The 25,851-nt window shown below is 42.9% G+C and overlaps 1 protein-coding gene across 4 annotated transcripts; it reads right to left on the reverse strand.

Annotated features, from left to right (window-relative positions):
* Positions 1–5,898: 5,898 nt before the first annotated feature.
* On the reverse strand, positions 5,899–25,385 carry LOC139376170 (RB1-inducible coiled-coil protein 1-like). 4 transcript variants are annotated; one of them, XM_071118436.1, is made up of 23 exons: positions 25,019–25,385; positions 23,647–23,779; positions 23,374–23,500; positions 23,005–23,175; positions 22,590–22,792; positions 21,807–22,212; positions 21,412–21,582; positions 21,052–21,236; positions 20,676–20,862; positions 20,398–20,479; positions 20,218–20,282; positions 20,007–20,110; positions 18,903–19,035; positions 16,865–18,789; positions 14,817–15,009; positions 12,686–12,794; positions 11,966–12,281; positions 9,678–9,732; positions 9,539–9,586; positions 7,657–7,715; positions 7,390–7,517; positions 7,004–7,074; positions 5,899–6,824 (listed from the first exon to the last, which is right to left on the reverse strand). In XM_071118436.1, exons 2-23 carry the CDS (start codon positions 23,715–23,717, stop codon positions 6,747–6,749), a joined length of 4,887 nt encoding a protein of 1,628 aa, XP_070974537.1. In that variant the 5' UTR covers positions 23,718–23,779; positions 25,019–25,385; the 3' UTR covers positions 5,899–6,746. The 4 variants fall into 4 exon arrangements, with proteins under 4 accessions (XP_070974537.1, XP_070974535.1, XP_070974538.1 ...); XM_071118434.1 differs by having other exon boundaries at positions 7,004–7,092; XM_071118437.1 differs by lacking the exon at positions 25,019–25,385 and adding an exon at positions 24,575–24,654.
* Between the last annotated feature and the right edge of the window lie 466 nt (positions 25,386–25,851).

A 25,851-nucleotide genomic window follows, 5' to 3' on the forward strand; every position in this document is an offset into this window, starting at 1 on the left:
GGAGAAGCTGATCACTCATGTTATTGTGGGAATCAATGGGATACTTCTACAGCTTTAGATGTGATGTGACATAGTGCCACTGATTAACCTGCCTACTTTGTCGAGAACGCAGAGTGCACATTTTCAATAATTTCATACAAAAGCATTCTAAACCATTTGGCAAATCTCAAATCTCCCTCCTGGATGAAAACGCAAACGAGGAGAGAGGGGAAAAAACATCTCTCTGACAACGAGAACAGAAACAGCAAGAAGTTCTAACAAGGAAAAGCCTGCCAGGTGGCGATTGGCTGCACCAGCAGAACGCACAATCTGTCTGGCTTCTCCTTCCAAACCATTGACAGCTGCCGTCACCAGCCTCGTACACTCACACTCAGTATCTCCTCAGCCTCTCTACCCATCCCTCTTTAGTGTTTCCTGCTAACCCCAGAGACAGGGTCACCTGGCCCTCATGGATGGCCGTCTGGGGGCCCTGCTGGCCCCCTGGAGACCTGCCTGTGGTTGGGTGTGTGGCCCAATGTTGGGGCCATGACTCACAGAGGGCCTGGTCCTGCATGCCCATGTTATTATATATACAAAGCAAAAGGAGGCCTTTGATCTGCAAACATGGCATCTTCTCTAAAATGAAACACCTACAGACCAAATGAGATGCATGGTATAGAATAGATTGTTTGTTTGAATCCATGATTTAATTCAATTTCATCATGAAAACTGAATCCACAATTATCATAAATGTTTGTCCATTTTGTAAAAATGATAGAAACCCCCCCAATATAGAGTGCAAGCTTAGCCATAGAGAGCACACAGGCAAAAAATATATACTGTTTTCCAGAAAGCTAGCATTGCAACTGGGCCTAAAAATAAAACCTTGGCAAAGTTATTCTGATCTCTTATTGGTCCCATAGTTTGATTTCACATTTAGCATTTTGCATTCCCCTCCGCGTAAACATTTCATTCTTCTCCTCCTGCGGTACAATGAGACTTGAGTGACTTTGGCAGCAGATTTTGGATCGGTGCTCCTGAATCCACCAGTGTATGTTATCAGCAGGTAAACAAGCTTTCGAACAAAGCCATAATGGAACTGCAAGCGGCATAAAGAGGCTCATCTCAAAAGCTATACAACCCATCAAAGCTGGTGTCATTTCCTCAACACTGCCATAGTTTTGTACTGCAGCTGCAGCTGGAAAACGCATGGCTGTTAGTTACAGTTTAAATGACTATCTATTTTCAGACCCTCCAAAAAGTATTTGTATAGATTTTTTACTTGTCAGTTACTAAGCAGCCAGATTACCCCAATAAAACAACAGATATTTAATGTTTACTGGCTTCTTTGCTGTTTTGTTTCGAGGGGAGGAGGAAATGGAAAAATGGTGTCATGCACTGAAATCAATGGGATTTAGTGTTGTGTGTGGTATTTGAATAATTATTCTCATTTGCAAATGGAATAGTTCACTCTATATTTGAGAGGATTACATACGATTCTGAACTGAATGTGGAAATTACTTAAAGAGCACGTCAAATGCATATAGTATACTTTGTTATACTTTCTGTTGCACTCAAGATAAGAAAGAAATCTCGTTAACCACACGTTAGAATGTTACTTACCAAACTTTGCCTCATATTTGCCTTTAGGGCACAGCACAGCTACTCAACAATAAACCTACGCACTGTCTCTTCCTAGTGAGTGCAGGAGCCCCAAAACCCCCGATTTCCTATGGTGAGTTATCTCTATGGTGGTAATTACGTACAAAACTATGCAAAACTATGCTATCAGAAGTACATTTGCAGTAACAACACAGTAAGTAGCAGTGTTGACTGAAAAAAATATCCGTATTTATGTGAATATGTGTTACTAATAGTGACAGTGTTTTTTCTTCATATGTGCTGGGTAGAAAATGTACGATCCAGATATTGCTGCTTACTCCCTCATATTTCTCGCTCATTTCATCAGGTATTAAATCTGCACCTGTCTGGGTTTGTGCCTGTAGTCGAATGAAAGAAGGGACAATAAAGGAGAAGATAGGAGACATGCCTGTTTGATGATCATTCTGTTTTAGGCGAAGTTCTCTGCTTGGTCTCTCCAGTCTCTGACAGCAGATGTATAACCTAATCTCTTTCCCTAACCCCATTCTTATATCATGAATAGGTGAACATTTGATGGCATTAAGTCTATTTACTCCTTGGTTTGCAGTTTCAGCCTTCGCGATGCCACTGGTTCTTCTCCAACAGACCCTTCAGTTAGATGTTGAAAAAATAAGATTGCTATAATGCTTTCCCATTCATTTTCATTTACCCATTTTGAGTTCATGCATATATTTACTCAGTGAATAATACTTGTTTATTTGCTGCCCCTCTATCTAATTTATAGCGTCAAAGAGGCTAGAAAATCACATTCAACTTATGTATGATCTTGAAATAGAGAGATGAGTAACAAAGGTTAGAATCTAACAGTCTAAATATGACATTCATTGTGCGTGCTCTCTTTCACTTCATCTTTTTGATATGTCACTATAACTCTACAACATTAGAGTGTTTGAATCGCATCTGACTAAAAGCCTGGAGGAAATAATTCTTCATATATGCCATTTCAAAGCAGGGGTAGTTGGTTATCCCTTGCATTTTACAGTTTGGAGTATCTTTGATGATTATTATTGTTCTTTCATACATGAGCAGTCAAGAGGAGATGCTTCTTTCATATCAACTTGTTGCGCTGATGGTATTAAAGAGACCAATTCAATATGACAAGCTGCTACTGTGTTATGCATAGGTAACATTCAGGGTATGATGCATCCAATCTCTAATATGACGTTTTAAAATGCTTTTTTCTTGTATGTTTTTGGAAAAACAGGTTGTACATTTACTGCAGTTGTATAGTATTACAAATAACTCTCAAAGTTCCTGCATTGCAGTCATTTTCTCTTTCTGTGGCCGACTAAATACTGTAGTAGACAACCACGGTCTCCTTCCAGCCTTCAAATGCATCTCCACATACTGAGAACAATCTGGTTTTCAGACAGACAACACTTTCTTCCCTGCTAGCTACTTTGAGTTCCTCATTCGCCTTCAAACTAATTGTGAGTTGTTTAATATTTTGTATGGTATAGCTCTATTCTGATGCATTTGGAGCAGCACAAGGTCTATTGACTTGAATAACGGATAGGCCTATTTGGGGTAATAGTTTAGCTGATGAGTTGAGACACATTTGAGAGAGGTATCAGTCAAACTGATACTGATGGAACTACACTGAACAAAAAACTAAACGCAACATGTAAAGTGTTGCTCCCATGTTTCATGAGCTGAAATAAAAGATCGCAGATTTTTTTCCCAAAAAACTAAATTATTATTTCTCTCAAATGTGTTTCCATCCCTGTTGTTGAGCATTTCTCCTTTGCCAAGATAATTCATCCACCTGACAGGTTTGGCATATCAAGAAGCTGATTGAACAGCATGATCATTACACAGGTGCACCTTGTGCAGGGGACAGTTAAAGGCCACTCTAAAATGTGCCGTTTTGTCACTCAACACAATGCCACGGATGTCTCAAGTTCTGAGGGAGCGTGCAATTGGCATGCCGACTGCAGGAATGTCCACCAGAGCTGTTGCCAGAGAATGTCGTTTGAAAGAATTTGGCAGTACGTCCCACCGGCCTCACAACCTCCACATCTGGCTCCTTCACCTGCGGGATTGTCTGAGACCTGCCACCCGGACAGCTGATGAAACTGTGGGCTTGCACACCCGAAGAATATCTGCATAAATTGTCAGAAGCCGTCTCGGGGAAGCACATCTGCGTGCTCGTCGTCCTCACCAGGGTCTTGACCTGACTGCTGTTCGGCGTTGTAACCTACTTTAGTGCGCAAATGCTCACCTTTGATGGACACTGGCACGCTGTGATTCTACTGCACTGTTGGAGCTAAGAACACAAGCATTTCGCTACACCCGCAATAACATCTGCTAAACATGTGTATGTGACCAATTAGAAATGGCGCTGTGTAGGCGAGCGGTTTTCTGATCTCAACATTGTGAACAGAGTGCCCCAAGGTGGCGGTGGGGTTATGGTATGGGCAGGAATAAGCTACAGACAACACAATTGCATTTTAATCAATGGAAATTTTAATGCACAGAGATACCGTGACGAGAACCAAAGGCCAATTGTCGTGCCATTCATCCACCAGCATCATCTCAGGTTTCAGCATGATAATGCACGGCCCCATGTCGCAAGGATCTGTACACAATTCCTGGAAGCTGAAAACGGCCCAGTTCTTCCATGGCCTGCATACTCAGACATGTCACCCATTGAGCATGTTTGGGATGCTCTGGATCGACGTGTACGACAGCGTGTTCCAGTTCCCACCAATATCCAGCAACTTCGCACAAACTTTGAAGAGGAGTGGGACAACATTCCACAGGCCACAACCAACAGCCTGACCAACTCTATGCGAAGGAGATGTGTCACACTGCATGAGGCAAATGGTGGTCACACCAGATACTGACTGATTTGTGATCCACAAGGCAATTTTTTAAAAAGGTATCTATAACCAACAGATGCATATCTGTATTCCTAGTCATGTGAAATCCATAGATTAGGGCCTAATGGATTTATTTCAATGGACTGATTTCTTTATATGACCTGTAAAATCTTTGAAGTTGTTGCATGTTGCATTCATATTTTTGTTTTTGTTCAGTGTAGTTTGAGTACAATCCTAAACCGCTGACCGTTAACACGGCAATGCTAAAATCCAATTGTGCCTGATGAGAGCGACTCCCAGCAGCTCCATGCTCAGAGGGGGGTCGTAAACATTTACACTAAGAGCCTATCCAGTGCACATGGTTGGTGTGTGCCAGGCCACCTCGGTATCATCGAATTCTGTGTGTAGAGTCACATATTATCTCATTCAAGCCCGTCCTGATTTTTTTTTGTAGGAATCACACCATCAATTTATGAAGAAGCCGTCCAAATGTGACAACAGGCTTATGCTTAATGGAGAAAATAGAGCTAAACATTGTTAAAACACCCCTAGACCCACATGGTTAGGGAGAGCTGCGATGCACCCTACTGTGATCTGGGAAAGTGATGTTGGTGTGCTTCCTTCTCCATGAGGGCCGCACCGTTCTTCCTGATTTGAAGCCTTTTTGAAGTCTGTTTCCTGCCATAGCATGCCAACACTACAACCACATTAGCTAATGCTTCCCACAAAAGGAAGAAATTCTAAATCAAATAAGAATGATTTCTTTATAGCTTGTGCGAACTTACATGGATTTCCAAACCAACGATTTCAGAAACAACTGCTATTATCAAAATGTTACATATTTTCTTTTGTCTATTTGTACATTTTCAATTGAGCATAATGGTTGGGGGGGGGGGGGACTACACCATTCCATTAAAATAAATCAATAGCAATAAAGAGCTTTTTTCTTTGGTCTCTTAACATTCAATGTTTTTGATGTAGTACAATGAAAATCTCTAATTAAATGTTCTTAGATAGTGAGCATAGATATTGGCCTACTATATTTCTTAAGGAGCCAACAAGCCTGGTTTTTAAACAGGCAGGTGGTCACGGAGCGTATTGAATGACTTGTCCTTGAACTACAGAAGCAGCATTTCCTCCTATGTCCTTAATTAACAGCATTCCAAAGGCAGGCTCGGCTCAGTGACATGATTTACATAAATTAGTGTCCACTGAAATCCCCATATGCAGGTCATTGAGGTATATTCGATATATGATACTCTCTCCAATGCTGCACTTCCGAGGTGATGCTCATCGTGTTAAATGAATGTCATATTTTTATGAAACATCTTTTTAAACATCTGTCCTGTCTTTACATCTTATATGTGTATATTTTGTAATGGGCAAGTATGTCAGTTGTGTACCTGATATGTTGAAATAACTAAGTGCAGTAAAGTTATTTGGGATCAATCCTTTATTGTTTCAAAACTCTAAATTATTTTACAATACAGTCCTTTATTGTTACTTCCGTGATTTGAATGATGGGTAAATGTACAATGTCATCCAATCATGAAACACAGTCAAACAAGTATTCCTTTCTACATATCAATATTCTATGATAGCGGGAAGTTTTGCGCTGTTAGTTTTTTCTGTATTTATTTGATTTAATAGCACAATTCCTTCCCTTTTGAATGAACAAAAAGCATTGTTTTTGGAAAGTGCATCGTCAATGATTGCAATGATGACCGCTTGCGTCAGTCAGCCAAAATGTACATTTCAGTATTAACTCAGGGCCATACTGCGTTGTGAGTAACAAACGGCATCGACTACACTTCCAACTACGACATTTATCTGGATAAGTGAAACCAAAGAAAATATATCAATATGCATGCCATGAACATTCATCCATAAACATTTACAATAAATGTATATTTTCATTTGAATTATATTGCTGATAATGATGAACTATTTTCCACAAAAGAGGACAAATGCTGATAATGAATGAGAACTAAATATATAAACATTCAAATAGTTTTTGTTCAAATTAACACACGGGTATTAATGCTTTCTGCCAGTGTTTAGGGCCATGCCCTAATAAAGAAATAGCATTTGGTCCACAACAACAAATACTCTAGTTTAAAAAGAAAGACGGGGTTGATGAGATGTTGAACTGAAGGCCAAAATAATACCATGATTATGATCTTTCTTTTCATTTTCAAGTTGATATCTATAAATGATGTATGATGTGAGTGTTTAAAACTTTATGCAATATAAATATACATTTCAGCTCATAACTTGGCTGTACTATACTTTCTTGTTCCACGGAACAGCTTTCACCCTGTAGAACTTGGTGCCCAAAGGAACTTTGAACCGGTTTTGAGCCTAAGATGGGAAACATACACAACATACGTGCTCTTAGAAAGTCATCCTTTGATTGTTCATTATTTTATTTTAATTATTGATTATTTGACCTCCTTTAATGGCCATCTATATTCAGAAAAGCTACTGTGCTCTACTACTAGACTATTACAATTCATTACCTATATACTACTATACTTTACCTTTTTCGCCTGGCAATATTCTTTCTCCATAACTTTTCCGAGAACCCACGGCCGTCTTGAGGCTCCTGATGCTGAAGTAAACATAGGATCTGTCAGTGATCGACACAATAAAACCAATGCTCAGTACACAAACTTTGACACGGGTTACTCAAAATCACTTATCTGTCCAAGTTAATAAATTCAACAGTATTTACAGCTTGTAAAGAGACACCTGCTTGTTTTTGCACATAACTTGCTCTTCAAAACCACATTACACAATAACTTAGTAAAATTGTCTATTATATACAAAAGTTCAATTGTACATTTTTGTATATTATAACTTTATTCTATAATAACTTAATGCTTTTTAAGAATTGAGGCCTACAATTAAAAGGTGATTTTCTGACCTGGTTTGAGGTCCAGGGCCGTGAGGGACTCAGAGTGGAGGAAGTACAGGGTGGGACCCACGGTGAATAGCACATAGTTGTCATGCCTTTCATCGAGGATGATCAGAACCAAGTCGCCAACCTGGAAACTGAAACGGACACAGCGGTCAACCTTCACACAAAAATGGTGCTAGATTCTTACTTTGATTTGCTAGAGAAAACGTACAGCCACTGAGTCTATATACACTACACATCAGCACTTTTGTGTGTCAATCTTCGTATGCTTACTCTCGGATGGCAATTTTCTCAGAATGCCGTGACGACACCGAGGACATGCTTTGAGACATCTACAAAGAGAGAACGGTCATGGTTGTTAAGAGTGAGACGATAATCTTCTTGACACTGCTGGCCATGGATGCGTTCCTGGCCAAAATGTATACTGACTGATCTTTGCATAGCAGCCATCAATAGTACCGTATGTTGTGCGGCGTGAAATGTACTTGCTGGAACGGATACATTTTGGCATGCATTGTTATGCTTTTGTTTAGGTATGTGAGCAATAGTGCTGCAATATGTCAAACTGCCTGTATGATTGTTCTGATTCCCCTTTATCAGAAGGCTTTTGATAGAGGAAGTTACTGTTGCCGCTCAGAAAGCTCCTAGGTCTGCTGAACAGAGATTGAAGCATTGATGCTATTGCCATCTAGTGGTGGTGGGGTAAAATAGCTTGGGGTACACTGATAAAGCCTGTGAAAAGCTAAATGAATTATATCGGCCTATTCACCGAGTGTATAAAACATTAGGAACACCTTCCGAATACTGAGTTGCACCTCAGAACAGCCTTGATTCGTCAGGGCATGGACTGTACAAGGTTTCAAAAGAGTTCCACAGGGATGCTAGGGACATGTTGACTCCAATGCTTCCCACAGTTGTGTCAAGTTGGCTGGTAGTGGAGCTCTAATCCAAATAGCTTGTCCCATCTCCTCCCACAGATACACAACTGAATTGAGATCTGGTGACTGGGCGGGCCACTGCAGGCAGCTGAATTCACTTTCATGTTCGCAGAACCATTCCTGTACAATCCTAGCGTTATGGCATGGGGCATTATCCTGTTAAAAAATAAAACATTGGCAGCTCGATTCACTGCTGCCATGAAGGGATGCACATGATTAGCAACGATGTTCAGACTTCCTGTGGCTTTCAAACTTTTATCAAGGGGCCCAATGTGTGCCATGAAATCACACCATCACACCCCCAACACCAGTCTGCAAAGTTGACACGCGGTATGACGGATGCATGTACTCGTGGTTTTCTCCATACCCTAGTCCTCCCATCAGCATGAAACAGCAGGAACGGGGACTCGTCAGACCATGTCTTTTCAATTCTTCAGTGTCCAGTGTTTTCGTTCCTTGTTTTCGTTCAGCCCACTGCAAACGCAGTTTTTTGTTTTTTAGCTGAAAGAAGTGGAACTTTGTAAGGTCATCAGCTGCCATACCCCATTCTTGTCAAGGCATGACAAGTTATGAATTATTTTATGGGTCTTTGTGCACCAATGTTGTACTGGACTGTCACTGGACTAACTGTAGCCAGTCTGTTGCTCCGCACAATTCGTGTCAGCCTCCTTTGTCCTCTTCCACCAATGACGGCTGGATGTCCTTTGGGTAGTGGACCATTCTTGATACACATGGGAACCTGTTGAGAGTGAAAAACCCAGCAGCGTTGCAGTTCTTGACACACTCAAACCGGTGCACCTTGCACCTACTACCATACCCCCTTCAAAGGCACTTAAATATTTTGTCTTGCCCATTCCCCCTCCGAATGGCACACAAACACAATCCATGTCTCAATTGTCTCAAGGCCTAAAAATCCTTCTTTAAAAATCAATCTCCTCTTCAACTACACTGATTGAAGTGGATTTAACAGGTGACCTCAATAAGGGTTCATAGCTTTCACCTGGATTTGCGTGGTCAGTCTGCCATGGAAAGAGCAGGTGTTCCTAATGTTTTATATACTCTAGAAGTAAATAATACACATGGTAACCAAGTGAAAAACAAATGCAAAAAAACATGTTCATTTTTTTGGGAGGGGGCTAGAATGGTTGGCTTAAACAATCACATGATATTAAAATCAACATTTCCTCCTCCTCTAATCAAAGTCAACAAAAACCTACCAGTCTTTGACTGAGGCGCTTGTTTTCTTCTTCCTTCATGTGTAAAGTCTGAAATATGGCAGAAGGTGTTACAGCTCAAGTCAAATTCTATAACAATCCAACCCCAACTTCATCAGGTTCCATTTAGATGTCTACTCACCCTCTCAAGTAACAGTATCCGCTGTTTCTCCTCCGACATCATCAGGATGTTATCGCTAATAAAGAGACAAAGGGCCAATAATCAGACCAATTTGGCGACAGCTTTTAACACATTTGACAATCATTCAAACAAATAGTTGCTCTGGGAAAAAAATAAAATAATTCATCAAGCATGAATATGAATTTAAAGTGACTTTTGTTTGAGATGGCAATGATGATTGCTAGCCTGCATAACTGTTAGTTAACAGAAGAAAAAAACAATATAACTTACATTTCCCAATCCTAGCCTCCCTCGCTCTCTGTTATTTGTCCTCACTTTGTCCATCCTTGTCTGGCCATCTCAAACAAGCACTTTCAACATCCTTTTTTAATCTTTTACACATTAAAACTGACATTCTTTGAAAGATGACAACTTATATTCATAATTTATCTTCATTATCCAATAAGGAGCACCTTTAAAGTCCTCACTGTCCTCAGTTCCACCAAATATGTCTCCATACTCATATATATATATATATATATATACACACACAGTGCCTTGCGAAAGTATTCGGCCCCCTTGAACTTTGCGACCTTTTGCCACATTTCAGGCTTCAAACATAAAGATATAAAACTGTATTTTTTTGTGAAGAATCAACAACAAGTGGGACACAATCATGAAGTGGAACGACATTTATTGGATATTTCAAACTTTTTTAACAAATCAAAAACTGAAAGATTGGGCGTGCAAAATTATTCAGCCCCTTTACTTTCAGTGCAGCAAACTCTCTCCAGAAGTTCAGTGAGGATCTCTGAATGATCCAATGTTGACCTAAATGACTAATGATGATAAATACAATCCACCTGTGTGTAATCAAGTCTCCGTATAAATGCACCTGCACTGTGATAGTCTCAGAGGTCCGTTAAAAGCGCAGAGAGCATCATGAAGAACAAGGAACACACCAGGCAGGTCCGAGATACTGTTGTGAAGAAGTTTAAAGCCGGATTTGGATACAAAAAGATTTCCCAAGCTTTAAACATCCCAAGGAGCACTGTGCAAGCGATAATATTGAAATGGAAGGAATATCAGACCATTGCAAATCTACCAAGACCTGGCCGTCCCTCTAAACTTTCAGCTCATACAAGGAGAAGACTGATCAGAGATGCAGCCAAGAGGCCCATGATCACTCTGGATGAACTGCAGAGATCTACAGCTGAGGTGGGAGACTCTGTCCATAGGACAACAATCAGTCGTATATTGCACAAATCTGGCCTTTATGGAAGAGTGGCAAGAAGAAAGCCATTTCTTAAAGATATCCATAAAAAGTGTTGTTTAAAGTTTGCCACAAGCCACCTGGGAGACACACCAAACATGTGGAAGAAGGTGCTCTGGTCAGATGAAACCAAAATTGAACTTTTTGCCAACAATGCAAAACGTTATGTTTGGCGTAAAAGCATCACCCTGAACACACCCATCCCCACTGTCAAACATGGTGGTGGCAGCATCATGGTTTGGGCCTGCTTTTCTTCAGCAGGGACAGGGAAGATGGTTAAAATTGATGGGAAGATGGATGGAGCCAAATACAGGACCATTCTGGAAGAAAACCTGATGGAGTCTGCAAAAGACCTGAGACTGGGACGGAGATTTGTCTTCCAACAAGACAATGATCCAAAACATAAAGCAAAATCTACAATGGAATGGTTCAAAAATAAACATTTCCAGGTGTTAGAATGGCCAAGTCAAAGTCCAGACCTGAATCCAATTGAGAATCTGTGGAAATAACTGAAAACTGCTGTTCACAAATGCTCTCCATCCAACCTCACTGAGCTCGAGCTGTTTTGCAAGGAGGAATGGGAAAAGATTTCAGTCTCTCGATGTGCAAAACTGATAGAGACATACCCCAAGCGACTTACAGCTGTAATCGCAGCAAAAGGTGGCGCTACAAAGTATTAACTTAAGGGGGCTGAATAATTTTTCACGCCCAATTATTCAGTTTTGATTTGTTAAAAAAGTTTGAAATATCCAATAAATGTCGTTCCACTTCATGATTGTGTCCCACTTGTTGTTGATTCTTCACAAAAAAATACAGTTTTATATCTTTATGTTTGAAGCCTGAAATGTGGCAAAAGGTCGCAAAGTTCAAGGGGGCCGAATACTTTCGCAAGGCACTGTGTGTATATGTTTAAACAATATTTTGCCGAAGTATATCTGTCAAAGCTTATTTCTATAAAACGACAGATTGATTGTGATAGGGGGGGGTTCTTCTGAATCACTGTTTATTGGACTGTTTGTGTTTGGGGGATGCTTACTGCACAGTCACCATGCTGGCCTCCACAGCCGAGTCCACTCTGTCGTCCTCTCTGGTGGCAGCCACAGAGGCCAGTCTGTCTGGGTCAGGGAAGAGCTCAGAGGAGCAGGCTCCAGCCCCAACCTCAGTCCCAGGTCCAGGACATGCTCCAGATCCAAGTCTAGCCCCGGCTCCAGTGGGCTCTAGAGCTAAGGGGTTAGGGCTGTAGTAGGCAGAGGACACCAGGGCTGTGCTGCGCAGACGGGTCAGATCCTCCTCCAACTGCTTCTTCTCCTGCATGACGATGGCACGGTCCTCAGACAGCATCTCTATCAGACCTGAAGACACAAAATTAACATATCAGGATACATTTTTTAATTTGACCTTTATTTAACTAGGCAAGTCAGGTAAGAACAAATTCTTATTTTCAATGACGGCCTAGGAACAGTGTGTTAACTGCCTTGTTCAGGGGCAGAACGATTTCTTACCTTGCCAGATCGGGGATCCGATCTTGCAACCTTTCGGTTACTAGTCCAACGCTCAAACCACTAGGCTACCTGCCACCCCTAATGAATGAACTGCAGCACGGCTTACTTTCAATACAATCAACAAAATAACCTCTGAAAACAATAACAGCATAGAAAATGCTATCTAGTTCCAGCACATCCAGCCCATTAAGAGTTCAAAGGGCAGAAATCATTCTGTTCTCTCAGTGTCCTAGCTGTACGTGACTGTCGGGTACCTTTGTCCTTCTCCTGCTGCTGGGTAACCTTCCGCAGCTCCTCTGTGAGCTCACTGATGATCTGTTCCTTTTTCAGCTTCTCTCTCATCAGAACAGTGTTGAAGTTAGTCTGGGGGGGAGGGAGGAGGGGGACATGAAGGCTTCAGACACCTAGGCAATAGAGCAGCAGTAAAACACAACGAGGCAGTCACAGAGGACAAAGAACTACCAGACAGGAGACAGGTGAGGCTGAGTGAGTCAATTGAGGGTTGAGCTCAGAACCACAGACGTCAATCAAGCCTGCTCGCTTTACCATAAGATCTTAGGCTTGGAGGACCACTGGGTTTTAGGCTGGTAGCAAAACCTATGATAATGCCAATTTATAGAAAAACTAACATTGCGTAGTAGATGTTTATACACTGCTCAAAAAAATAAAAGGGAACACTTAAACAACACAATGTAACTCCAAGTCAATCACACTTCTGTGAAATCAAACTGTCCACTTAGGAAGCAACACTGATTGGCAATACATTTCACATGCTGTTGTGCAAATGGAAGACAACAGGTGGAAATTATAGGCAATTAGCAAGACACCCCCAATAAAGGAATGGTTCTGTAGGTGGTGACCACAGACCACTTCTCAGTTCCTATGCTTCCTGGCTGATGTTTTGGTAACTTTTGAATGCTGGCGGTGCTTTCACTCTAGTGGTAGCATGAGACGGAGTCTATAACCCACACAAGTGGCTCAGGTAGTGCAGCTCATCCAGGATGGCACATCAATGCGAGCTGTGGCAAGAAGGTTTGCTGTGTCTGTCAGCGTAGTGTCCAGAGCATGGAGGCGCTACCAGGAGACAGGCCAGTACATCAGGAGACGTGGAGGAGGCCGTAGGAGGGCAACAACCCAGCAGCAGGTTTGGCGGAGGGTCAGTCATGGGGTGGGGTGACATTTCTTTGGGGGGCCGCACAGCCCTCCATGTGCTCGCCAGAGGTAGCCTGACTGCCATTAGGTACCGAGATGAGATCCTCAGACCCCTTGTGAGACCATAGGCTGGTGCGGTTGGCCCTGGGTTCCTCCTAATGCAAGACCTCATGTGGCTGGAATGTGTCAGCAGTTCCTGTAAGAGGAAGGCATTGATGCTAGTCCGTCCGTTCCCCAGACCTGAACCCAATTGAGCACATCTGGGACATCATGTCTCGCTCCATCCGCACCACAGACTGTCAAGGAGTTGGCGGATGCTTTAGTCCAGGTCTGGGAGGAGATCCCTCAGGAGACCATCCACCACCTCATCAGGAGCATGCCCAGGCGTTGTAAAGAGGTCATACAGGCACGTGGAGGCCACACACACTACTGAGCCTAATTTTGACTTGTTTTAAGGACATTACATCAAAGTTGGATCAGCCTGTAGTGTGGTTTTCCACTTTAATTTTGAGTGTGACTCCAAATCCAGACCTCCATGGGTTGATAAATTTGACTTCCATTGATCATTTTTGTGTGATTTTGTTGTCAGCACATTCAACTATGTAAAGAAAAAAGTATTTAATAAGAATATTTCATTCATTCAGATCTAAAATGTGTTATTTTAGTGTTCCCTTAATTTTTTGGAGCAGTGTATTTGTGGTGCAGTTTTCAATTTGAGAGGCAAAAGATTGTGTTCTAACGAACAACGTGGTTTAACCCCATTCCTCCAAGAGGGTCACATAGCCACCTGTATCCTATTCCCATTTGGACTGCTCGCTAGCAAGATGAGGTCATGAGAACACTGTGTGCTATAATTATGACACGCACAGTGCCTCACAGACCTGCTTTCATGTAGGGGCTGACTAAGGCTGCCTCATGGGCACATAGTGGTAGTAGTGAGGTAATGGAGTATTTTTAGCATTTCAGGTGTTGGTCACTTGTAGTCAGTTTGCTTGCAGTTTCCAGTGAATCAAAATTAGACCTCCTCAGAAGAACGGTAATGGGACAAATGCTAAAAAGCTCAAACAATTAGCTAAAAGCTATAAAAGAAAATGTAGGAAAACGAACTACAGTACAAAGTATAGGAAGTACATTGCAGTGTATCTCGATATGGTGCTGCTCCTAGATTCAGTGCTGGTCAATATCGACAGAAGAACCCTCTGAATAGGATGTGAGGACTATTCCAACACGGACCTGTTGTTCTGCGATGAGGGAGGTCTTGAGGTTCTGCATCTCCTCGTCCTTCCTCCTCTCCAAGAGCTCCAGCTGGGTGTGCAGGGAGGCCGTCTCCTGCTGCAGACGCTCCTGCAAGGCAGAGTCCAGGGAGAGAGGAGCTCCTGCTTCGGATCCACGACCCTCTGTCTGCACCTTCGACAACCCCGCCTCTCTGTAGCACACACACACACAGAGAAAGAAAGAGACATAAGTAACAGAGACAAGTCACACACCGTAGACATCAGGTAGGTCAACAGGTCAAATTAAATACTCTTCACAAGTTAGTGTCGTGAGGAGTTCCTAGTGAGTTCTTGTCTCGTCTCAGTGCCCGTCATTTTATGTTCCCTTTAAATATCCGATTGACAAAGCACGCAGTACATGTTATGGTTCCCTTAAGTGTTCACCTCTGGGCCTTTTTCAGGATGTAAACCCTAAACACAGCTATGTAACGCAAGAAAATAGCTATTTTCAGTGTATACTAAAGCTAATTGAAGTCTACACGAGTTTGTGTAATCCTAACTCAGCCGGGGTCTGAACTTACTGTTGAGTTAGAATACACAAGGGAACATTTCTAAATTTGATTGTGTATCAGTTTTCCCTCTTATGTTAGTCTCTAGCTAGGTCTCCATCCAATTGGCAACCAATTTTCAGGCAAATATTCCCAAATCAAGTGGGCAAAATCTAATTTGCAGCTGGGCTGGAATAATACATCATGGCCTCTCTCTTGCATTTCAAAGACGGCACTAAGACAATCCTTTGTATTATCTTTGACCAGATCTATTGTGTTATATTCTCCTACATTCATTTCACATTTCCACAAACTTCAAAGTGTTTCCTTTCAAATGGTACCAAGAATATGCATATCCTTGCTTCAGGGACTGAGTTACAGGCAGTTAGATCTGGGTGTGTCATTTTAGGCAAAAAAAAAAAGGGGGGGGGGGGCGGATGCTAAAGAGGTTCAGTTTGAAGTACCGAATAAAAACCTAAAAGTTAAGTGCGTTTCCATCGCATTCTAAACTCTACCGGTAGTTTTGTCACAAAAAAAAGTTTGTGTTAAATAGCAAATGTGCCTACTCTGGTCGCAGGTGCTGTGGGGGTAGGCTCGTCTACGTGATGCGTTTACTATGGATATTTTTATTTGACAAATGGCAGGCAAGCATCGATCATCATGTCATCAGAATAAGACCCTCGATCATTTTTGTTTTTTTAAAGGAGCATCAAGTTCATCACCATACACTTTCACCACCCTGTGAAGTTCGTCATAACTTATTCCATCTGTAGCCTAATAAACTGCATTTCCCAAGTCGTAGTGGGAGGATCACACACCATATCATAGACCCTCCAAGTTGACCTCGAGATGATGGTTATTATGTCAATATTTGTACATAAAGGCTTTTCCACTGCCATTTCCCACTTAATTAATTTGACAGACAAATAGATCCCACCATGTCCAACAAATAAATTCTGTCGGCATTTAGAAAATTGTACCGAAACTTCCTGTTTCCATCAAAGCTGATTTTCTACATTTTTATATACAGTGTGACTTTACTCGCATAAAAACTGTGGATGAAAACACGGTTAGTGACAGTCACTCAATTAGCCCATGTCAGCTAACATTTTGTAGATTGGTAAATTAGTCTAGCCAGCTATTTAAACTTGTAGTAATCATCGACCTCCATTGATTTGTTAGTCACTCTCACTCAGATATCCTATATAAAAAAAACTGTAAACATTTCTCTCCACCCTATGGCAAAATGTGTAGAATTACTGGAAATTTGCTGTAAAACAGCACATTTTTCACTCCAGCGTATGGGAAAATTTGTAGAATTGACTGAAATGATCTATACAATTGCTAAATCATCTCTCTCAGCCCAATGGCAAAATGTGTAGAATTTCAGCAAACTTGCAAAATTGTAGGGAATCAACTCTAAAACTAGTAATCTTGTTCATTACAAGGCTGATTAAATGTTTATTACAAATCACAGTTATTTGTTACCTGGTAACAGTGGTACATGAGTCTCTCTTACCTTTCTGAGGATTGTCTTTCCTGAAGCTCATTTTCAAGCTGTCTAATTTTGTCTAGAAGTCTTTTCTCCATCTCCTCCTTTTGTTGCTCAAAGTCTTTGAAGGCATCTGGTACTGCAGCCTTCAAGGACTCCTCTTTCTCCAAACGTTCCTGGGCTGCTTGGGTGTCCTGCTCTAATCTTTTGGTGAGCAGATCATTTTCTGTCTGCAAATCGCAGATAACAGTCCTCAAGTGTTGCTCCCGCTCCTCAAAACTCCTCTGCTGCACTTCCTTATCGTTGCGCAGTGCTGCCGTCTGCAGATCGAGGTCTAGTTGGAGGTTCTGCAGCTGTTCTGCATGGCTCCTTCCTGCGTCCTGGGCCTGCTGCTGCAAGGCGGTCAGCTCGCTGCGGCGCTGGTTCGTCTCTTCCTCATGCCTGCCCACCAGCTCCGAGATGCACTGGTCTTTCTCCATGCGCATCAGCGTCCGGAGCTCGGCCAGGCCCTTCTCGTACTCTTCGTTCTTAGCATGCAGCTGCCCGTTGACCTGAACTAGCTGTTCGTTGAGGGACTGGGTCTCTGCCTCTACAGTAGCCTTCCTCACGTTGGCTTCCTGCTGCCCCTGCTTGGCCTCCTCGTAGAGAAGCCTCACAACCTCCATCTCTGACTCCTTCAGGGCCAGCTCCACCTCCAGCTTGCAGCGTAGGTCAGCCAGCTCGGTTGCCCGGGCCTCCAGGTCCCTCAGCTGGCCGTCCCTCTCTGTCAGAGAGGCGGCGTGGCGGTCTGCGACCTCACTCAGCTTGACCCTGTTCACCGTTGCCAGGCACTCCATGGCCTCCTGGTTCTCCCGGGCTAGGGTGTCTAGCTGGGCCTGGTGCTGCTGCCTCATCCTCTCCTCCAGTTCCTGCAGGTGGACCTGCTCGGCCCCCTCCAGCTCCTGGCGGATCTTCTGCTGGCCGCGCTCGATCTCAATGTGGAGTGTCTCCAACTGGCTGTACAGGGAGTCTCTGGAGGCAGCCACAGTCAGCAACTCTTGGGCCTGATTGCTGATTTTCTGCTCCAGGACACTGAGGCTCTGAGTGTGTCCGCTCTCCGCCTCGGTCCAGCACTGCCTCTCAGCCTCGAGCTGGGTCAGCTCCTTCTCCTTGCGCTCCAGCAGCCCCTCCAGCTCCAGCATGGCCCGCTGCACGTCTTTCACGATGTTCCGGTTGACCCGGTTCTCCTCCGTCAGAGTCTGAAGTTGCTTCTCATGGTCCTGCTGCACAGAGAGGAGCTCGGCCTGGTGCTGCTCTCTCAGCTCCTCCTCCTCCCTCTTACGGATGGTGTCCACCATGTTGCGCACCTCAATGGTCATGCTCTTCAGGGCAAAGCCAAAGTCTCGCTGCTCCTTCAGCACCAGGCCTCTGAAGCGGTACAGGTCATCCTTGACGCTCCGCAAGTTGGCCTGGGACTCCTCTGCAGCAGAGCGGTACTTCTCAATGCTCAGATTCAGCGTAGCCACCTTGGAGTTTTCCCTCTCTAATGTGGTGGTGTCATGCATGCGCTTGCTGTCGATGGCGTTGATGACCGACGAGTACAGCGACTCCACCATCATCTCTGGGCTGGTGGGGTCGCTGATGGGGGTGGGCGAGTTTTCGATCACAAACTCGTTGACCGCCGACAAGAAGTCTGACTCTGGGCTCTCAGCCAGGGAGTCCAGGTCCAGGGAGCCGGCCTGCTGCAGGACGGGGTCCATGTTGGGGTGGCCAATTGTCTCGAAGTCAAAGGTTTGGGCATCGATGCTGTCTGGGGACAGGTCCTCCAGGGCAGTGGGGCCAGGGAGGGGCTGGCAGGGGGGCCCCGGGAGACTGAGAGAGGAGGGGGTCTTGGGGGAGGAAGTCCCTGGGGTGCTGTCGGACCGTGGGGTCACCGCAGCCGTGGATCTCTGAGCACTCTGGCTGCACGACCCCTGGAGGAACAGAAATAAGAAGGGGAGTGAGTGGAGAATATGCACTAAAGGGACAGTGTTTACTGTGCTTTTAGATAGCTGCCATTCCATATTCCACTGAAATGTGTCATTACCCTTTGTTCGCTGAGTAAATCGGTGATAGTTTGAGACATCTCATCCACACTTGCAGCTTGAGAAGCAAGGACCAACTGTTGAAGCATCTCCACATGCAGATGCAAAGGCTCAAAATCACACAGTGTTGGAACCCTGGGGGAAAGAAACATGGGACTAACTTTACTCCAATACGAAATGGACAGTCTCCCAGGGCTATTGCACTGAATGTTGCAACAGAGAATACAGCCAAGTGTTCACAAGTAAACTAATCATACAGGTAGTAGGCCTGTAACAAGTAGGGATGAACACTGGAAATGATTATATTACTCAAATAATATCCTGACATTTTTTCAGATATCTGGATAGTAGAAATTAGAGAAAAAATATTTTTGGGCTATTGATTCATAATGAAGCAAATGCACATGGCACCATGTCATCTTGTAACTGTACATCAAACGGTGATCATAAACGTTGACAATGTACACAACATGAGTTTTTGATATGGAAATGCCAAGTGCACATTTGGACTCTGTGTTTGGCTTGCTTGTATGACATCAAAGCAGTATTTACTATAATTCTCAATGTCTCATCTTTCAAAATACACAGTCCTCTTCATTTACAGCATTTCCAAACTCAAGACAACAAAACATTTGCTAAAGTTGCCCAATTAGCGGGAGGGATGGAGGCAACTTCTTGTCTCGCGAGGTGCTCAAGTTCAGAACGGCTGTCAGTCAAAGTTCATACAGCTCTGTGAAGTGCAGAGCTCTGACGTCATGTGACGCATGTTACTGTACTGTTACTGAGTTCCAATTTAGGCGTTTATCAAAGCACAAATCTGCCATTTTCAATATGTACGAGTGTAAAGGTTTAAAATAAGTTTATTTTATTAAATGTACAATTTAAAATGTCATGGTATATCCTTGTCGGTAAAAATGTCACACAGATTATTTCATCTAGACAAAGTTTTTCGATGTTATAATAGGCCTACAGTCGTTTTTCTCCAAAAAAAGAACACTCGCTCAAGTAATTGAATATCAACGTCCGTTAGGATATTCAATTAACCGTGCCAAGTTACAAGACATGGTTATTTCTTTACTATGCACGTGAGGGAAACCACGGCCTACCTGAGGAAAGGCTGCACCTCTGTAGGACAACAGGTCTTTAAGTACTGCAGGTCACCAAGGGAAATATCGGGAAGCTCAAAGTCAAACTTTCTGGGCTTTCTTGTCTACACAATAAAAGAGACAACAAAAACAAGAGAGAAATGGGTTGGATTATAACATTTTGTAAATGAAATAGACGTTCATAGAACACGGCAAATGACTGACTACTTACGCAAAATGAAGTGGGGGGCCATGAGTCAAGTCCTCTAAACAACCGATTTCGGAGAAAACATTTCCCTGCAAAGAGGATCACAAAGCTCAGCTGTTGGGTTTGAATTAATGGATGTTCATTTCAGAGGGGATACTCGTAAAAAAAAAAATCACCAAATAGGACTTTTAAAATGGAACTTACTGAACAACTTGCCAAACGTTTCCCTTTTATACTTCTCGGTCTCATAGAGATGCTTTCCATCCTTCACGAGAGCACAGGCCCACTGAGAAGAGAGATAACAGAAGAGCACAATTTACACTGTTTTTCATCTAATTGTTTGAGTTCCTAGCATATCTGTAGGCCTGGCCGGAGGTTGAGGATCGTGTTACAGTAGGTCTGCAAGTAGGGACTGAAGAGAGACGTGGGCTGGCCTTGGGTTTTGAAAAGGGTTCGTGAGCGAGTCCTGTGCTCTGACTGACCTCCCTGTAGTGGCCGATGAAGAGCTTCCTGCGAACCACCTCCACCACGGCCAGGCAGTACATCTGAGGCACGGTGCTGAGGGCGTCCACCACCCGGACTCTCTCCATCAGCTCGGTCAGCAGCCTCAGCAGGGCCTGCAGCTTCTCCCCATCCTGGTCCGCGTGCAGCATCACGTAGCAGCACCATCTACATTCACAATGGTTAGGGTCAGTTAGCTTGGCTTGCATTATTAGAAAAGTGATTTACATGGCTTGCACATGACCACTTATGGTGAATTTATTGGAGTGATTTTGGTTTGCCGCATCGCTCAAAAGGAATAAAGATGCACCAAAAGAGACAGAAAAAATAAATGAGAAGAATTAACAGATGCCTTACTTGAGACGAACTTGTAGGTTGTTCGCCAGCTCCTGTTTGGCAGTGGTGCACTTCTGTTTGATGTCCAGCAGCTTCCTGTGGTTGGTCAGCATGATCATCAGCTGATTGGCGTGACTGAGACACAGGTCAGGCAGCACGGACGTATCCTTCAGGTTCTCAGCACGCTTCTGATTGGCCAGAAAGCCCTAACAGCCAACAGATAGACAAGTGACTTTAGTTTTATATATTTAATTCACAAGTTTTCAGCTGGATTGCATTATACAGTACATCATACAGTATGTGAATGAATAGGCACATTTTATACAGTGCGTTATTCACCATTGATATTACCTCATTTAGATCACGCCTTATTTTGCCTACCTGAGCAAGTTCCTTCTGTTCATTGACCAACTTTTTACAGCTCGCTATCATTTGGTCTAGAGCGTATAACCTGTCCTCAAGTCCTTTGATGGCTTTCATGTTCTGATTATCCAGTTTGGCAATCGTGTCTCGACATTCCGCTAAGAATGGTTGAATGACCCGTGGGTCGAGCTGAAATAGAAAGGACATTTACATTATGGTTCCATTTTGTCTGTGTTGCTTTGCATTTTACAACCAAGACACATCACTGAATAGACTCTCATAAATTGAGATTTACACCCAATGTTGATTCATTTAGTAGTCATGGCAAGACCACTCCACTGACAGAGACCAATTCAGCCACACAGAAACAAAGAGACAAACATAACAGACAGAAACATACAACAGCGACTCACCCTATTGATGGAGTCAAAGCATTTCCTCACGACTGATTCCACGTCATTGGGCCTGTCTTGAACATTTATCCAGTCCAGCAGTGTGACGTTGAAGGACAGGGGGTTGGCCCTCTCTGGAGAGTCTGCCTCTTGCAGGGCTGCCCTCAGCCCACTACTGTCCGTCATCTCACTGCTTTCCTGGGCTTCGGCGGTGTCGGGCGAGTCCCCCGCCCCCGGAGCAGAGAACGATGCAGGTAGCTTGGTGGGGGAGGGGCAGAGCACCGAGTCGGTGGACTTCTCCTCCTCGGTCTCGTCAGAGTCCTTGTTTGGAGTGGAGCAGGACTTCTCTATGCATTCTTTGTAGCTGTGGCGGGTCAGACACTCCAGCAGGGGGATATTGGCCATGACTGAAACTGCTGTCCCCAGTCTAAAAAAGTACATGTCAAATGTCAGTTCACGCCCATAGAATTTAGATCTTTGGATACAGGTCACATGTGGCACGGTCTTTGGATACAGATTAATTAAGGCAAGTGTGGCACAGCAGAGAGGGACATGGGAAACGTAATTAGCAGATGATTCCACACGTGCCAGTGTGGTACGCAACACACCTGCAAAAATCTCTAACCTTAAAAGGCACATTCTGTGTGAGAAATATGTATTTAACCTGAATAATTAATTGAAATTTAACCTATTGACTATACTGTCACAGCAGGACAATCCTTCCATATATTTGTTTCATTCATACCCCACCCACCCCTTTCAAATTGCATTGAACTTAATATTTATGCAGGGGGGGTCACTTACTTTGTCAGTTTCAATTTGATATCCTCAAATTCTTGTTGATAATTAATGTACGCCGTGTCAAATTTCCACAGTAGCTTCTGATAAGACAGGGTGCAGTCATCCAGGTTTGCCATGATAGCAGCCCAACCTTGGTGTTGGAGGTGTTCATCATGAACCAGGCGTTCGCAGAAAGAGCAAAGTTTCTTGGCGACTTCAAACATTTCCTGGAGAAGCAAAAGAAAGGTACTCAGAAGTTAGAACACACTAGAAATTACAAAACAATCATAAGTTCCATTAGCTTTCCTTACTCGAATACTGAGAAGATTACATTTTCATATCTGATTTTAATGTTGTAGCATGGTGAAACAAGGTACAGCAACATTGGTGGCTTATTTTGAGAAAGTAGTATCTGCACCAGAACAAACAAAACATTTACCACCGCAAGTTGTGTTCGCGAGGCAACGGTGTGAAAGACTGCTGGCATCATTAGTGACTCCTCCACCTTGAGCTCCATTTCATTCTCAATAGAGAAGGTGGTTTTAGGGATCGTCGGAGCCCGGTCACACAAAATCATCTCTTTGTTGAACAGGAATATGGGGTTGGTGTCCTGGGCAAAAAAAATAACAATCTGTCAAGACACTTGAACTGAACACGTCTGGAATAAAAACGTTTTCTTTAATTCAACATCTTGCACAGGGGCTTCAGAAAACTGTCACCAAATTTTGTTTACGTCAAAACTAGCTCCTTTATGCAACATAATCGTAAAAAAAAAAAAAAAAAATGATACCAAATGGTGCAAACTTACAGTGCCGGCACTGTAGCTGCAGACTCTCCTCTCTGCAACCATACACTCCCCTCCATTGACAACCAGAACTTGATGCTGGGTTGCAATCTTGTATTTGACCTGGATGGCATGTTTGAGGTCCAACACTCTGCAAGACATGTAGGCCATATGATCAAATTCAGACAACTTTTTGATTTAAGCATACATTACATTTTCTGTTATGACTGAGATAAATTGAAAATGGATGTAGGTCATCTGAAAGATTTATTTATTTTTTTTTTAAATGGCTCTTACGTTTGGACAGCGAGCTCTGTGTCAAATGCCAGAGTGCTTCCATTGTTGACCTGGAACACATACAACTTCATGTCGAATCCTCCAGCGATCTTCACACTCCTTTATCTTGATCATTTAGTCATTCAACACCACCCTGTGTAAGACAAAAAAGGTCCAATAAGTATTGACTTTTGGTTGCGACTGTATACTACTCATTACTGGAAGCTACAAGGTCCACCAAATACACTTATTGACACATAAACTACATCATCTAACGTTAATTGGCCTGTATCACATAAGGCTTATCCAAAACATATACATGAAATACAAACAAAAGACTTTGGAATACTTTGCCGTTTACCTCACTAACATGTAACTTCTAGCTACATGAGATTGCATACACGTGTTTTAGCAATGTATTTAGATATTTTCAAAGGTGAGAACTGAAAAGCAGCCACAGGCGTGGGGCTTCTAGCCTAAACGTGTTACTTGAACGCGACCATATACGTTTTGCTAGTTGTAACATTAATATATAGACGTTGCTGCTTTGCCCAGCAAAATTTCTCAGGAGAAATGTTAATGGACACACTCACTATATTATATAGGCAGTCAAGTGCTGTAGCTAACGTTACAGGCTGAGTCATGTTGGCTATTAAATTAGCTAGGTTAGGTAACAAGCTAGCAAAAGCTAACATCGGCGAACTAGCATTCTAAGTTGGCTATTCACGTTGTAAACAAGATAACGCCTGTCTCACCTTGAAACTTGGCTAGACACTATCACAAACAATGGCTAGTTGACAGCTAAATTAGATAACTTAATGGCATTCTGCTGTGGTTTGGTCGGCCCCAACACAACACACGTAAACGTATTGGGGAAATACGCCCTGGGTCAATGAATGCGCTGTAGCAACCTAACGTTCGTTGGCTAGTTACCGAAAGTGGCAAGTACCTGCGGGGAAAGCTATGGCTCTCCGACGATCAGCTACGAGGCCTTGCTTGACACTGTCGGTGGCTAGAAAGCTTTAGTTCGTTAGTACTTTATGCGCTTGCGTAATTTAACAGACCATTAGCTAGCTAACGTTAGCTAGATGGACAAAGGAAAGACGACAAAAGGGACATGCAAATATAACATACATTGATTACTATCGACACAACTAGCTGGTTAACGAATTAACTAATACATGTCTAGTTTAAATCATTTAGTTTCCTCTGACGGTTTTAATAGCTGGCTAGATTAACGCAGTTTCTCATCAACTTAGGTAACGTTAGCTAGGTTAGCTAACATAGGCTAACTAGCCATATATTTCTTTTAAGTTTACACCCATGACAGTGAAGCGGTCGGTATGTAATTGTATATGACTGACATGTCTAGCAATGAGAAACCTATTCTTACCGTTGTTGTTTACTCCAATCCTTTCCCCCGCCTTGGCGAGCTAGCTGGCTAACTTGGTTTAGCTTGAATGGCATAGCGCTAGCTAGTTTTAGAAAACTAGCCGAAAATGTTGTTAGTTAGCTATGAGGTATGATTATCTAGTCTTTAATGTAGCTGACTCAATCTTAGTTTTTACGGTCGATTCATATTGCTATGTACACATTTTTATGGTTTCTCATTTCGCTTGTCACTGATCTATTTTCTTCGCCATGGGTTGTGTAACACCAGCTAATGTTTATTTCAAGTAGCTAGCAAGCTAACACCCTATTCTGCAGCTAGCTGTGTTTTGTTGTTGTGCTCATCGTCACTGCACAGCGAGGTGCATTCTGGGAGAAGAACAAGTAATGGCTGTGTTTTGGTGCAACATGAAAGGGGTGTGGTTTGTCCAATTGCAGTAGAGAAGGGCCCATAATAGTACAAAGGATACAATAGTATCTTATAAATTATTTATTTATTAATTAACCCACCAAATTGATCATCCAACGACAAACATTTCTCTACACCCACAATAACATCTGCTAAATGTGTAGGTGACCAATACAATTGGATTTGATTTGAACACATGGCATTGAATGTAGAGAGAAATTGATGCACTCACTCTCTAACTCTACTTGAAACCAGACATCCATGCAACATTAGAATGCATGAAAAAAAAAATGCGTCACTGGAGTATACTTGCAATCAACATTTCAAGTAGTAAAGCATTGGCTTTCAGAATCAGAATTACCTTCATTCACCAATGGGTCTATGCACCAAGAATTTGACCTGGTGAAATGGTGCTGACTACAACAATT

The sequence above is a fragment of the Oncorhynchus clarkii genome, chromosome 20 (assembly GCF_045791955.1).
Source record: "Oncorhynchus clarkii lewisi isolate Uvic-CL-2024 chromosome 20, UVic_Ocla_1.0, whole genome shotgun sequence".
Classification (NCBI taxonomy): Eukaryota; Metazoa; Chordata; class Actinopteri; order Salmoniformes; family Salmonidae; genus Oncorhynchus; species Oncorhynchus clarkii.